We start from the raw sequence: 15,700 nt of genomic DNA, 5'->3' as shown, positions 1-15,700 counted from the left end.
AAGCCGATCGCCAACCCAGCTTAGCGCTAGCTCACCAGCAGCATCCGGAACGGGGTTGAAATGCACCCCAGAAACGAACAAACCTGTCCGGCCGGCGTGCACTCCACCATGCGCTCCACGCCTCAGCCGGAAAGTATGACACTGTCACGTGTCAGCGTCAGAGTGCGCTCCACACAAGCGCACCAAGACTCAGTTTGTAGCCGCGGTGTCCTCAGAACGATGGTGGCTGAAACAACCAGCATGCGTTCCAGCAATGCGCTCCACGCCTCAGATTCATTCCACAATGCACTCCACCGCTTGATGCTAGGTGTAACGCACGGAAGAGGCCATTGTTGTATGACCGCGCAATTGTCATTCAAAGTGCAACGGCGCTGAAAACTAAAAATTGGTCTGGGCAGGAAGGGGGTGAAAATGACCGGTATGGAAGTGGTTAAAGTTTTTTTTTTTTTTTTTTCCTCCTGTAAGGGAAAAGTCATAATGAGCTAATATGCGGTGCATATTAGCTCATTATGAAATACTTACCTCGGAACGAGGTGCGTAGCACTTACCTGGTTCACGCCGAGCGAGATTTCATCTTGCCTCGGCGTGTCTTCCGGGTATCGCCACTCCAGCGCTGTGATTGGCTGGAGCGGCGATGACGTCACTCCCGCGCGTGTGCGCGGGAGATTTAAAACTCGGCAAGGTCCGGCGGCTGACGGTCCTTTCGCCGTAGATCCCTCCTGCGCATGCGCAGCGGCGCATTGCGAGGGGAATATCTCCTAAACCGTATCTCCTAAACTGTAATAATCTCCTAAAAAGTACAAAAAGTGGGTTTACAACCACTTTAAGCAACAGGTACAGAAGAGCTATGAAACGCCGGGGGAGGGGCTGCTCCACCGACCGTGATTGACATGAAGATGGCAGCTATAGAATCCTGCCCCTGATCTTCTCTTTATAATCTGTGCCGATTATATAATGCAGTCCTGGAAATGTTTATAGAGCAGACCGAAGTTTCTAAAAGTCTCTGGTATCCTGGGAAATCTCTCTCCTGTCATCGGCATGTGACTCCAGACTGAACGGGGTTATAACCTCTTCCCCACACAGTGCGGAGGATTGTACCAATCTTCTCCCCCCCCCTCCCCCGCCTCTTCCCTCGTCTTTCTCCTACCCCCTCATCTCGCCTTATTGTCAGCTAGAAAAGGGTTAAATAATAACGAGGCTCTTCATTTTCATGATTTCTTAAGCCAAGTTTAGTTGTGCCTTGCAAATATCCCCACAAAGAGAAGACGGCGGGGAGGAACGCGGGTTCTCAGTGGGTAATTAATCCAGAATACACATTAACCTTTAATAGCTATTGGCTCGGAGAAGCTCGCAGCTCCCTATTGTGGGTGGAAGTCAGCCACGGCCTTATTAAAACTACAAACTTTGTCCCAAGCATCACACGCCAAAATACCTGAGGTAGCAGTACGCCGGGCATTGAGCGCTGACCGCATGTTCACTATCTTACCTCTCCAGTGTTGTGTAGGACCATGGCTACAAGTGAACAGAAAATTCAAAACCATCACAACCTAACAAAGGCTTCCTAAGTAAGCGGTCACACCAGTTCACCAGTTAATGCCAGGCCGCCCTTCCTAATTCCATTTATAAAATATATACTAATCCCTTTCCTAACCTTTCCCTGCAGTACGAGGCACGTGACTAAACACAGGGCTGGTTGTCGAAGATGGCGTCCCTTTAGACGTGCATGTCCACCGTAATCATTCATGGGTCTCCAAACTACGGCCCTCCAGCTGTTGCTGGACTACATGTCCCATGAAGCATTGTAAAACTGTAACATTCATGACTGGGCATGATGGGAATTGTAGTTCCTGAACAACTGGAGGGCCGTAGTTTGGAGACTCCAAAGGAATGGGCAATGAACTTCTAGGGAAGTCTTCCTTCAACCATTGAAATGCAATTGCCTGTCGCCCCTCTTTTGGGAACTTCTTTCTGATCATCGTGGTCATCTCCCTGTACACAAATAAACATTCACACTAAGGCTTCTTTCACACTATGGATTGTATGTCCGTTTTATAATATCCGTATTACACCTATTAACGGACGTTTATTAACGGATTTAATAACGGATACATACGGATAAATATTTTACCATTCTTCCTTTATTGAAAACGGATAATGTTTATCCGTATATATCCGTATACATCCGTTATATCATTCCTTTCTAACGTCCGTTAATAAAAAACATTTCACCCTTTCTTGAAGTCCAGCTCCAGAAGTCGCATGGATATTCAGGGGAACCCCGCTGTCAATTTAAAACAAAAAATGACGTGCGGTTCCCGGTAAATATCCATAACCAGACCCTTCAGGTCTGGTATGGATATTCAGGGGAACCCCGCCGTCAATTTAAAACAAAAATGACGTGCGGTTCCCCCTAAATATCCATAACCAGACCCATTATCCGAGCACGTTGACCTGGCCGGCCGCAGAAAAGAGGGGGGACAGAGTGCGGCCCCCCTCTCTCCTGAACCGCACCAGGCCACATGCCCTCAACATGGGGAGGATGTCCCCATGTTGATGGGGACAAGGGTCTCATCCCCACAACCCTTGCCCGGTGGTTGTGGGGGTATGCGGGCGGGAGGTTTATCAGAATCTGGAAGACCCCTTTAACAAAGGGGACCCCCAGATCCTGACCCCACCCCTGTGTGAAATGGTAATGGGGTACACTGTACCTCTACCATTTCACGAAGGAAGTAAAAAGTATTGTAAAAAAACACACTGACACAAAAGAATAAAGTCCTTTATTTAAAAAAAAAAAAAACTCCAGCGCTGAAAAATCCACTCGTTCCCGGCTTCCAGCGTTGTCCTGATCCTGCGACGGGTGCGGGTGATCTCCCGCGATGAGAAGATCCAGCGTCGGGTGATCTCCGCTCCGGCGATGTGAAGATCCATCCAGCGCAGCATCCCGGACCTCCTCTCACCGCTGGGCACAGCCCAGCGAATGAGCGGCTGAAGCAGTGACATTTCTTATATAGAGGAGGCAGAGCCACCCGTCACGTGACCCTGCCCCCTCTGACGTACCTCTGCTACGTCACTGGGGAAGACCATGAAGAGGAAAGACTTTCCTCTTCATGGTCTTCCCCAGTGACGTAGCAGAGGTACGTCAGAGGGGGCAGGGTCACGTGACGGGTGGCTCTGCCTCCTCTATATAAGAAATGTCACTGCTTCAGCCGCTCATTCGCTGGGCTGTGCCCAGCGGTGAGAGGAGGTCCGGGATGCTGCGCTGGATGGATCTTCACATCGCCGGAGCGGAGATCACCCGACGCTGGATCTTCTCATCGCGGGAGATCACCCGCACCCGTCGCAGGATCAGGACAACGCTGGAAGCCGGGAACGAGTGGATTTTTCAGCGCTGGAGTTTTTTTTTTTTTTTTTTTTTAAATAAAGGACTTTATTCTTTTGTGTCAGTGTGTTTTTTTACAATACTTTTTACTTCCTTCGTGAAATGGTAGAGGTACAGTGTACCCCATTACCATTTCACACAGGGGGGGGGTCAGGATCTGGGGGTCCCCTTTGTTAAAGGGGTCTTCCAGATTCTGATAAACCTCCCGCCCGCATACCCCCACAACCACCGGGCAAGGGTTGTGGGGATGAGACCCTTGTCCCCATCAACATGGGGACATCCTCCCCATGTTGAGGGCATGTGGCCTGGTGCGGTTCAGGAGAGAGGGGGGGCCGCACTCTGTCCCCCCCTCTTTTCTGCGGCCGGCCAGGTCAACGTGCTCGGATAATGGGTCTGGTTATGGATATTTAGGGGGAACCGCACGTCATTTTTGTTTTAAATTGACGGCGGGGTTCCCCTGAATATCCATACCAGACCTGAAGGGTCTGGTTATGGATATTTACCGGGAACCGCACGTCATTTTTGTTTTAAATTGACAGCGGGGTTCCCCTGAATATCCATGCTCAGTAAAATTAACGTCCGTTAACATAACGGACATTTACGGAGACATTTACTAACGTCCATGTGCCATAGACTTCAATGTTAAAATATAACGGACGTTAATATATCCGTTACTTGCAACGGACAAATAATTTACAAAAAATAGTGCAAGACCCGTCACATATTCCGTTATAACTAACGTCCGTATGTTATAACGGACTATTACGGATCTTTACGGAACATAAAAAAATCCCATAGACTTTAATGATATTTTATAAAGGACGTATAACTTCCGTTTTTTAACATTATCTGACGGATTTTAAAACGGATTATTAAAACGGATTTATTTTGTAGTGTGAAAAGGGCCTAACATATTACTGTGTGTCATGTATGTTTATGTACAGACATTTCTCTCTTTTTATCTCCTTTATATATGTAAGCTGACTGATGCTCAGGGCACCCTCTTTCTTTCGTTCTCTCTCTTTCGTTCTCTCTCTCTTTCTTTCGTTCTCTCTCTCCTTTTATGTTAGCTGACTGATGCTCAGGGCATCCTATCGTTCTCTCTCTCTTTCTCTCGCTCTCTGGTTCTCTCTCTTTTCCATTCTCTCTCTCTTTCTCCCACACTCTCTGGTTCTCTCTTTCTCATGTTCTCTCTCTATCTCTTGTTCTCTCTCTTGTTCTCTCTCTCTCTCTTGTTCTCTCTCTTGCTCTCTCTCTCGCTCTCTCTTTCTCTTGCTCTCTCTCTCTCGTTTCTCTCTATTTCTCTTGCTCTCTCTGTCGCTCTCTCTTTCTCTTGCTCTCTCTGGTTCTCTCGCTCTCTCTTTCTCCCTCTCTGGTTCTCTCTTTCCCTCGCTCTCTCTGGTTCTCTCTCACTTTCTCATTCTCTCTCTCTCTCTTTTGTTCTCTCTCTCTGGTTCCCCCTCTCTCTGGTTCCCCCTCTCTCTTTTTCTCTCTCTCTCTTTCTCATTCTCTCTCTCTCTCTCTGGTTCCCCCTCTCTCTGGTTCTCTCTCTTGTTCTCTCTCTCTTTCTCGTTCTCTCTTTCTGGTTCTCTCTCTCTCGCTCTCTCTGGTTCTCTCTCTCTCGTTTCTCTCTATTTCTCTTGCTCTCTCTCGCTCTCTCTTTCTCTTGCTCTCTCTGGTACTCTCTCTTCCTCTCTCTGGTTCTCTCTCTTTCCCTTCGCTCTCTCTGGTTCTCTCTCTCTTTTGTTCTCTCTCTCTGGTTACCCCTCTCTCTGGTTCTCTCTCTCTCTCTCTCTCTTGTTCTCTCTCTCTTTCTCGTTCTCTCTCTCTTTCTCTCGCTCTCTGGTTCTCTCTCTTTTTCATTCTCTCTCTCTTTCTCCCACTCTCTCTGGTTCTCTCTTTCTCATGTTCTCTCTCTATCTCTTGTTCTCTCTCTTGTTCTCTCTCTCTTTCTCTCGCTCTCTCTGGTTCTCTCTCTCTTTCTCTCGCTCTCTCTGGTTCTCTCTCTTGCTCTCTCTCGCTCTCTCTTTCTCTTGCTCTCTCTCTCTCGTTTCTCTCTATTTCTCTTGCTCTCTTGCTCTCGCTCTCTTTCTCTTGCTCTCTCTGGTTCTCTCGCTCTCTCTTTCTCCCTCTCTGGTTCTCTCTCTTTCCCTCGCTCTCTGGTTCTCTCTCACTTTCTTATTCTCTCTCTCTTTCTCGTTCTCTCTCTCTGGTTCCCCCTCTCTCTGGTTCTCTCTCTCTCTCTCTTGTTCTCTCTCTCTTTCTCGTTCTCTCTCTCTGGTTCTCTGTCTCTCTTTCTCTCTTTCTCTTTCTCTTTCTCTTTCTCTCTCTCTCTCTTTCTCGTTCTCTCTCTGGTTCCCCCTCTCCCTGGTTCTCTCTCGCTCTCTCTTGTTCTCTCTCTCTTTTTCTCGTTCTCTCTCTCTCTCTCTCTCTCTCTGGTTCCCCCTCTCTCTGGCTCTCTCTCTCTCTCTTGTTCTCTCTCTCTTTCTTGTTCTCTCTCTCTCTTGTTCTCTCTCTCTTTCTCGTTCTCTCTCTTTCTTGCTCGCTCGCTCTCTCTGGTTCTTTCTCTCTCTCTCTTGTTTGCTCTCTCTCTCATTCCCTCTCTCGTTCGCTCTCTCTCGTTCTCTCTCTTGTCCTCTCCCACTCTGACTGATGCGCATGGCTCTCTTTCTCTCCCTCTCTCTCTCCTCCTCTTATTTTCTCTTGCTTTCTCATTCTCTCTCTCTGTCTCATGCTCTCCCTGTCTCACGCTCTCTTTGTCTCACGCTCTCTCTCTCTCTGTCATGTGGTGCACGTGTTGGCAGTTTATTTTGAGGCACCTATTAGAAATCACCTTGCTAGTCGGGAACCAACCTGAGTCAAGTTAGTGGTTTGAATGATTTTGTTTTCTGCTGTAGATTGCTGTACAAAGTCTTCCGGTATGGAATCATGTGTGTGTGTTTACTGCCTTGCTGAATAAAAGTGCAGGAAAGAGATTGTTCCAGGATACGTCTGTCAGTGCCTGCTTTACTGCTAGATACCATCTATATATTTACTGTATACAGTAAAACCTTGGTTTGAGAGTAACTTGGTTTGAGAGCGTTTTGCAAGACAAGCAAACTTTTTAAATACATTTTGCCTTGATATACAAGCGATGTCTTGATATAAGAGTAGCGTCATGTCACAACTGAGCATAAAAGAGAAGAGAGGCGCCTCTAAGTGTAGCAATATGGTTACATTTAATGAAGGCACAACTTATTGCTACACTTAGAGGCGCCTCTCTTCTCTTTTATACTCTGGAGCTCCTGCTGGGTTTTTCTTCTAATCCCCTTGTGGAGGCTTCCATTTGTGGACGGACATTTTATGGTTACACAACCATATTGCTATACTCTTTTTATATGGACTATAAACTGAAGGAATTATTAACCCCTTCCTGCCCAGACCAATTTTTAGTTTTTAGCGCTGTTGCACTTTGAATGACAATTGCGTGGTCATGCAACACTGTACCCAAACTAAATCTTTATGTTTCCCCCCCCCACAAATAGAGCTTTCGTTTGGTGGTATTTGATCATCTCTGCGGCGCTTTATTTTTTGCGCTATAAACAAAAGAAGAGCATCAATTTTTTTTAAAAACACAATTTTTTATACTTTTTTTTATTTAATAAATATCACAATTTTTATTTATTTTTTCCTCAGTTTTGGCTGATACGTATTTTCTTCTACATATTTTTGGTAAAAAAAAAAATCGCAATAATCGTATAGTGATTAGTTTGCGCAAAAGTTACAGGGCCAGATTCTCAAAGGCGTTACGACGGCGCAAAGCCATTTGCCCGGTCGTAAGTCCTAATCTGGCCCGGCCTATCTATGCGACTGATTCTTAGAATCAGTTACGCATAGATATCCCTTAGATCTGACAAGCGTAAGGCTCTTACGCTGTCAGATCTTAAATGCAATTTTTTTTCCCGCCGCTAGGTGTCGCCGACGTCGTTTTCCCTGTCGCTTATGTAAATGAGCAATTTACGACGATTCCCGAACGTACGCGCGCTCGACGCAGAGAATTTACGACGTTTCCGTTGCTTTTGCGAAGCATAAAGTTGCCCCTGGGTCTATGAGGCGCAGCCAATGTTAAGTATGGCGGTCGTTCCCGCGTCGAAATTTAAAAATCAACGTCGTTTGCGTAAGACGTCCGTGAATGGCGCTGGACGCCATTTACGTTAACGTCTAAGCAAATGACGTCGGTGCGACGTCATTTAGCGCAATGCACGTCGGGTAATTTACCCGACGGAGCATGCGCAGTACGCTCGGCGCGGGAACGCGCCTAATTTAAATGGTGCCCTCCCCATTAGAATTGGGCGGGCTTGCGCCGAGCGCATTTACGATACACCGCCGCAAGTTTACAGGTAAGTGTTCTGAGAATCAGGCACTTGCGCTGTAAACCTGCGGCGGTGTAACGTAAATCACATACGTTACGCTGCCCAGGAGCAACGTAATTATATGTGAATCTGGCCCATAGCATCTACAAAATAGGTGATAGATTAATGGCATTTTTATTTTATTAATTTTTTTACTAGTAATGGCGGCGATCTGCGATTTTTTTTATTGTGACCGTGACATTGCGGCGAACACATCGGACACTTTTGACACGTTTTTGGGACCGTTCACATTTATACAGTGATTAGTGCTATAAATATGCATTGATTACTGTGTAAATGTGACTGGCAGGGAAGGGGTTAACCACTAAATGTTCCCTAAAGTGTGTTCTAACTGTAGGGGGGAGGGGACCGATGTGTGTTCCTCTGTACTGGGAACACAGCATTGGTCTCCTCACCTCTGACACCTTAAGACCCGGACCAATTATGCAGGTAAAGGACATGGCCCCTTTTTGCGATTCGGCACTGCGTCACTTTATCTGACAATTGGCGTCCTTTTTTCCCCACAAATAGAGCTTTCTTTTGGTGGATCACCTCTGCGGTTTTAATTTTTTGCTCTATAAACAAAAATAGAGCGACAATTTTCAAAACAAAATTCTATATTTTTTTCCTTTTTGCTATAATAAATATTATAGCGGTGACGTACAACACTACAACGAGCCGAGAAAATTAATTTCTATGATTCCGAGCATGCATGTTTTTTTTTTGTGCGTTGGAAATGCACACAGACGATCGGAATTTCCAACTAGAACTTTTCCCGTCAGAAAATTTGAGAACCAGCTCTCAAATTTTTGCTGTCGGAAATTCCGACAGAATAAGTGCGATGGAGCCTACACACGGCTGGAATTTCCGACCAAAAGGTCGCATTGAACTTTTCTTGTCGGAAATTGCGATCGCGTGTTACGCGGCATTACACAATAATAACATAATGGGGTAGATTCGGGTAGGGGCGCACTGATACGGCGGCGCAGCGTATCGTCTTTACGCTACGCCGCCGTAAATTACAGGAGCAAGCACTGTATTCACGAAGCACTTGCTCCGTAAGTTGCAGCGGCGTAGAGTAAAAGGGGCCGGCGTAAGCGCTCTTAATTCAAATGATCTGGTAGGGGGCGTGGATCATTTACTGCGCATGCGCCGTCCCTAAAATTTCCCGACGTGCATTGCGGTAAATGATGTCGCAAGGACGTCATTGGTTTCGACGTGAACGTAAATGGCGTCCAGCGCCATTCACGGACAACTTACGCAAACAACGTAAAATTTTCAAATCGCGACGCGGGAACGACGTCCATGCTTAACATTGGCTGCGCCTCCTAATAGTAGGAGCAGCCTTACGCCGAAAAAGCCTTAACGCAAACAACGTAAAAAACGAACGCCGGGCGCACGTACGTTTGTAAATCGGCGTATCTAAGAAATTAGCAAATTCTACGCCGACAACAACGGAAGCGCCCCTAGCGGCCAAAGTTATATTGCACACAATTCTACGCCGCCGCAATCAAGTTACGTCGGTGGAGGAAGCCTATTTTTTCAGCGTAACTGCCTTTGTGAATCGGCGTAACGCTACGCGGGTGCGGAATTCAAATTACGGCGGCGTATCTGGAGATACGCCGCCGCAAAAGGTACCTGAATCTACCCCATTAATGGGAATGTTGTAGACGCGGGCCGTCTCTGCTTCCCCGCGCGGTCTCGTATCTGTCGGAGAATGTGTGTTTATTGCATTTCATTGCCGGTTAATTCAATCAGTCGGGTCATAGACTTGCGCTGCTCATTATTGGCTGCCTATAAGGCCCTACGGCGGTATTTTCCCTCTTTCCTGGAAGATTAGCGCAGGGCAGTCTATCGCTCTTTCTGATGCTGTAATCACCGCCGTGCAGGACGCGCTCTACCCCGGGGAGGGGTCTGTGTTTATTTTTTTTTCTCCTTTAATTCTTTTTCTTTTTGGATCCTTTTTTGTTTCCGGAAAATACTCGCCATATGTTTTCAATCTAAGCACATATGTGTGGAAGGGTGGGGAGAGCCTGGAATTCTGGGAATTATTAACACATTTCTTCCTGGACGCAGCCAGTGTGATCTCACCACTATTTGAGGTGGCGATGTATCCTCCGGCTTTGTGCTTACAGAAGATCTTAGAAGCGCATCTATTACTCCAGAACCCAGCGTACATACAGAAGGTTACAGCAACCCTTTTATCCTCCATGAACCCCCTTTTATAACCCGACTCCGGGGCCAAATGAAAATCCTTCCTCCCAATGCAGCTGCCCGTGCGCTGTAAGATTTAAACGCAAGTGTAGGTCTAGGCCGGGGGTCTCCAAACTTTTAAAACAAAGGGCCAGTGGGGGTTATTTACTAAAGGAAAATCCACTTTGCACTACAAGTGCAAACTACTAGCCAGATTCAGAGAGAGTTACGCCGGCGTATCAGTAGATATGCCGTCGTAACTCTGAATCTGCGCCGTCGTAAAAATTTCTCAAATTGAGATACACTTAAATCTAGCTAAGATACGACCGCCGGCGCCGTCGTATCTTAGCTGTCTATTTACGCCGGCCGCTAGGGGCGTGTACGCTGATTTACGCCTAGAATGCGTAAATCAGCGAGATACGCCTATTCACGAACGTATGCTTGCCCGTCGCAGTAAAGATACGCCGTTTACGTAAGGCGTTTTCAGGCCTAAAGATATTCCACCAAAAAGATTAAATGTGTACGTCGGAACCGCGTCGAATTTTTACATTTTTACGTCGTTTGCGTAAGTCGTCCGTGAATGGGGCTGGCCGTAATTTACGTTCACGTCGAAACCAATAAGTCTTTGCGGCCTAATTTGGAGCATGCACACTGGGATACGTCCACGGACAGCGCATGCGCCGTTCGTTCAAAACGTCAATCACGTCGGGTCGCGATTCATTAGCATAAAACACGCCCACCTCTTCACAATTTGAATTAGGCGCGCTTACGTCGGGACATTTACGATACGCCGCCGTAACTTGGGACGCAAGTGCTTTGTGAATAGAGCACTTGCCTCTCTAACTTACGGCGGCGTAGCGTATATGAGATACGCTACGCCTGCCTAACGTTAGGCACGTGTACCTGAATCCAGCTATACAGGTGCAAAGTGCACTTGAAATTGCACTGAAAGTGCACTTGGAAGTGCAGTCGCTGTTAATCTGAGGGGTAGATCTGAAATGAGGGGAAGCTCTGCTGATTTTATCATCCAATCATTTGCAAGCTAAAATGCTGTTTTTTATTTTCCCTGCGTGTCCCCCTCTACAGCGACTGCAATTTCAAGTGCACTTGTAGTGCAAAGTGGATTTGCCTTTAGTAAATAACCCCCAATGTATTGCCCTTCAAACTTTATGGGGGCTGGACTGTGGCCACTGGGAATAGAAAATGCCCGGGCATCGGTGGGAGTAAACAACACCATAGGCTTGATGGTCAGTGGGATTATAAAATAATTGCTGTTAGAGGGAAGAATAGTGCCCCATCATTGGTGTCAGTGGGAGGAATAGTGCCCCATCATTGGTGCCAGTGGGAGGAATAGTGCCCCATCATTGGTGCCAGTGGGAGGAATAGTGCCCCATCATTGGTGCCAGTGGGAGGAATAGTGCCCCATCATTGGTGTCAATTGGAGGAATAGTGCCCCAGCATTGGTATCAGTGAGAGGAATGGAGCTCTATCACTGGTGTCAGTGGGAGGAATAGTGTCCTATCAATGGTGTCAGTTGGAGGAATGGTGCCCCATCAGTGGCATCTGTGGGAATAATGGTGCCCCATATTTTGTGGCAGTGGAAGGAATACTGACTTGTATCAGTGAAAATAATAGTGCTCCATCTCTGGTGCCAGTGAGAGGAATGGTGCCCCATCTCTGGTGCCAGTGGGAAGAATAGTGCCCCATCTCTGGTGCCAGTGGGAAGAATAGTGCCCCATCCCTGGTGCCAGTGAGAAGAATAGTGTCCCTTCTCTGGTGCCAGTGGGAAGAATAGTGCCCCATCTCTGGTGCCAGTGGGAGGAATAGTGCCCCATCTTTGGTGTCAGTGGAAAGAATAGTGCCCCATCTCTGGTGCCAGTGGGAGGAATAGTGCCCCATCTCTGGTGCCAGTGGGAGGAATAGTGCCCCATCTCTGGTGCCAGTGGGAGGAATAGTGCCCCATCTCTGGTGCCAGTGGGAGGAATAGTGCCCCATCTCTGGTGCCAGTGGTACCAGAGTGCTTTTTTGTTTCCCTTTCCCCTCTTTTTGACATTGTATCACACCAACGTTGGTGAAGTGTCACCCGATCCAATGCACCACAATGCCGGCATGCGTTTCTGAAGAAAGGGGAGGTTGCGTACAAGAAAGGGGGCAGGTAACCAAAGTTTTAGTGCATTGGATTGGGTGACACTTCACCAACCCTGGATCTGCTATTGGTGTGACACACTGTTTATGCGTTTTCCTCTTTTGTGAGTACAAATTAGGCTTTCATGTTTATCAATAAATCTTTTGGTAATGTACTAGGTGTTTGCACCCTCCTGTTTGTTTGTTTTTTCTACAGCTTTTTTCTAGATTCCCTTATCTGAGGAGAGCTGCACTGGCTGAGCATTTGAGTGGACGATTCCCTATGGACTCTGATGGTCCGCATATTATTGTGATTGTGTAGAAGTCTTGCACAAGAACAAGTTTTGGTTTTATTTAAAATGTCTCTCTTTTTTTTGTCACTTACAGCCTGGCAGCTCCTGAGATGAACAAGTTGCGGCAGAGCCTGAGGAGGAAAAAACCAACGTATGTTCCGGAGGCCAGCCGCCCGCACCAGTGGGGGGCAGACGAGGAGTCGGTGAGGAGGGGGAAATGCAGTTTTCCTGTCCGGGTGAGTGGCATTGTGTGTACCACCGTCTTCTGTCCCCTGTGACCTCCCCGTCATTGTGCACTCCTACAAAGTGTCTCCGCTCAGGAAGGTCGCCAGTGGAGGATTGGAGACCTCAGGAAATGCTCCAAATGTTAGAAAAGCAGAAGTGACGTCACTTGTACATGGCAGGCCTGGAGGAATGTCTTCCAACAGCTGGCCATATACTGCTCACATTTTGTCTGATTCGGGTGAAATTCTGACCACCGATGGCCTTGCCAACCCTACCTGCCCTAAAGTTGCCCCGAATCCTGTGGAAAAAAATGTTTTTTTGTACTTACAGTTTTGGTGTCTTGCGCGGCGTCCATCGGCGGCCTCGTCGGGTCCGGCGTCCGTCTGCGGCTTCGGGTGTCCTCTTCGTCGGGTACGGGTCCTTCTGCGGCTTCCGGGGGTCCTCTTCGTCGGGTCCGGCGTCCGTCTGCGGCTTCCGGGGGTCCTCTTCGTCGGGTCCGGCGTCCTTCTGCGGCGTCCTCGCGTCCTCCCCGCTCGTTTCCCGCGCCGAGTTTGAATACTGCGCCGACATATACCGAGCACAGTACACTTGTGTATCGTCGGGCAGGCTCGGCAACTCTCGCGCTGACGTCCTGTACGCTCAGGACGTCAGCGCGAGAGGCGCCCAGACTGCCCGAAGATACACGAGTGTACTGCGCTCGGTATATGCCGGCGCAGTATTCAAACTCGTGGCGGGAAAGCGAGTATCGGCGTATACCGCGCACCCACGATTTTGCCCTGATTTTCAGGGCAAAATAGTGCGCGGTATACACCGATAAATACGGTATATAGTGCTGTCAATTTACGCATTGCTTAAAGCGGAGCTTCACCCTAAAGTGGATCTCCCGCTGATCGGAACCCTCCCCCCCTCCGGTGTCACATTTGACACCTTTCAGGGGGGAGGGGGGTGCAGATATTTGCACACAGGTATTTGCACCCACTTCCGGCCACACAGTCTCGGGCAGACTGCGGGCATGACGTCACCTCCCCCCCCCCCCTGTTGTGTTCTGGGAACACTCGGCTCCCAGTACACAGCGGGAGCCAATCGGCAGGCGTAGCGCGATTCGCGCATGCGCCGTAGGGAACCGGGTAGTGAAGCTGGAGCGCTTCACTTCCTGGTTCCCTCACCGAGGATGGCAGGGGGAGCAGCAGAGTGATGAGCCATCGCTCGTCATCTGCTGCGGAAGGCGCTGGACTCCAGGACAGGTAAGTGTCCTAATATTAAAAGTCAGCAGCTGCAGTATTTGTAGCTGCTGGCTTTTAATATTTATTTTTCAGCGGAGCTCCGCTTTAACCACTTCAGCCCCGGACCATTTGGCTGGCCAAAGACCAGGCCACTTTTTGCAATTCGGCACTGGGTCGCTTTAACTGACAATTGCGCCGTGCGACGTGGCTCCCAAACAAAATTGACGGCGATCTGCATTTTTTTTTGGTACTGCGACATTATGGCGGACACATCGGACACTTTTGACACATTTTTGGGACCATTGGCATTTTTACAGCGATCAGTGCTATAAAAATGCACTGTTAACACTAGGGGGCGATTAAGGGGTTAATTACCCAGGAGGTATAATCTATTTGTGGTAAAAAAAAGGACGTCAATTTTGTTTGGGAGCCACGTCGCACGACCGCGCAATTGTCAGTTAAAGCAACGCAGTGCCGAATCGCAAAAAGTGGCCTGGTCATTTGGCTGCCAAATGGTCCGGGGCTGAAGTGGTTAAATTGGTTTTAAAGCCTTAAACGGAGGTTCACCCTAAAAAACATCTATATACCATTACATTCAGCATACTTTCACCATCTACAGTATGCCGTTTTTTTTTTTGCCGTACATACCGTTTTATCGTTATTTTCCCCCCGGCTTCCGGGTTCTGGCTCCCGTGGGAGTGGGCGTTCCTATTGAGAGGTTAGATGATTGACGTCTGGTGAAAAACTTCCCTTGGCGCATAAGGCGCGTCACCAGTTTTCCATAAATAGCCGACCTGCGAGTTGGCTCTATATGGCGCCTGCGCAGTCTGCTCTACACGGCGGACGCAGGCGCCGTATAGAGCTGACTCGGCTCAAGAGCATACTGTAGATGGCGAAAGTATGCTGGATGTAATGGTATATAATTGTTTTAGGGTGAACCTCCGCTTTAAGGTTAATGCATTCTATGCATTAAGGTGAAAAATCTTCTGTGCTGCAGCTGCCCCCCAGACCCCCTATTTTTCTTACCTGAGCCCGGTCCGATCCAGCGATATGCACGAGTGCAGCAGCTCCAGCAGCTATCTCTCTTCTCATTGGACAGATTGATAGCAGCAGGAGACATTGGCTTCCGCTGCTGTCAATCAAATCCTGTGACATGGGAGCGGGGGCCAGGGCTGAATCCCGCTGTCTGTGTCAATAGACGCAGACAGGGTGGCTGTATAGCAAGCATGCACGAATGTCCCCAAGGAAAACGGCTTTCCGTGGGGGCACCCAACTTAGAGGAGGGGCCTGCAACACCGGCGGGGGACCCCAGAAGAAGAGGATTGGGGCTGCTCTGTGCAAAAGCATTTCACAGAACAGGTAAGTATAGAGGTGTTTGTTATTTTAATACAACCACTTCAGCTCTGAAAGTTTTGTACCCCCCTTCCTGACCAGGCCATTTTTTGCAATACGGCACTGTTAATTTAAATGACAATTGCGCAGTTGTGCGTCACTGTACCAAAATAAAATTAGCTGTCAGAGTCCTGCTATGCTTCATGGGAGCTGGAGGTCCACTAATTGCATATCCCTGCTTTATATTATACCCAAAAACTGTGGTAAATGTTGCATTTTATTTTATATATTTTTGAAGTCATTAAAAAAAAAATCGCATTAAAAAAATTGCTGTGCAAATACCATGTGACAAAATAAAAAAAAACACAACGACCACCTGCTAAAAAAATTTATAATGTTTGGGGGTTCTGAGTAATTCTATAGCAAAAAATTATGCTTTTTACATGTAAAAAAGCGTCAGAATTGGCTTGGAGGGCAAGTAGTTAAATAGTTCTTGCTTCCTGTCATTGTGGTCTATACTGCCCTCTAGTGTTCATCTGT

The 15,700-nt window shown here is 47.8% G+C and overlaps 1 protein-coding gene across 1 annotated transcript in view; it reads left to right on the top strand.

The window, feature by feature from the left end:
- NUMBL (NUMB like endocytic adaptor protein) overlaps window positions 1-15,700 on the top strand; it is a 117,132-nt gene that overhangs the window by 81,744 nt on the left and 19,688 nt on the right. Inside the window, exon 3 of the mRNA XM_040323166.1 lies at window positions 12,475-12,616. Coding sequence (XP_040179100.1) covers window positions 12,491-12,616 — 126 coding nt within the window. The 5' untranslated portion in view covers window positions 12,475-12,490. The remainder of the gene's footprint in view (window positions 1-12,474; window positions 12,617-15,700) is intronic.

Source organism: Rana temporaria, chromosome 9 (assembly GCF_905171775.1).
Source record: "Rana temporaria chromosome 9, aRanTem1.1, whole genome shotgun sequence".
Lineage (NCBI taxonomy): Eukaryota > Metazoa > Chordata > Amphibia > Anura > Ranidae > Rana > Rana temporaria.
This window is presented reverse-complemented; position numbering and strand designations above follow the sequence as displayed.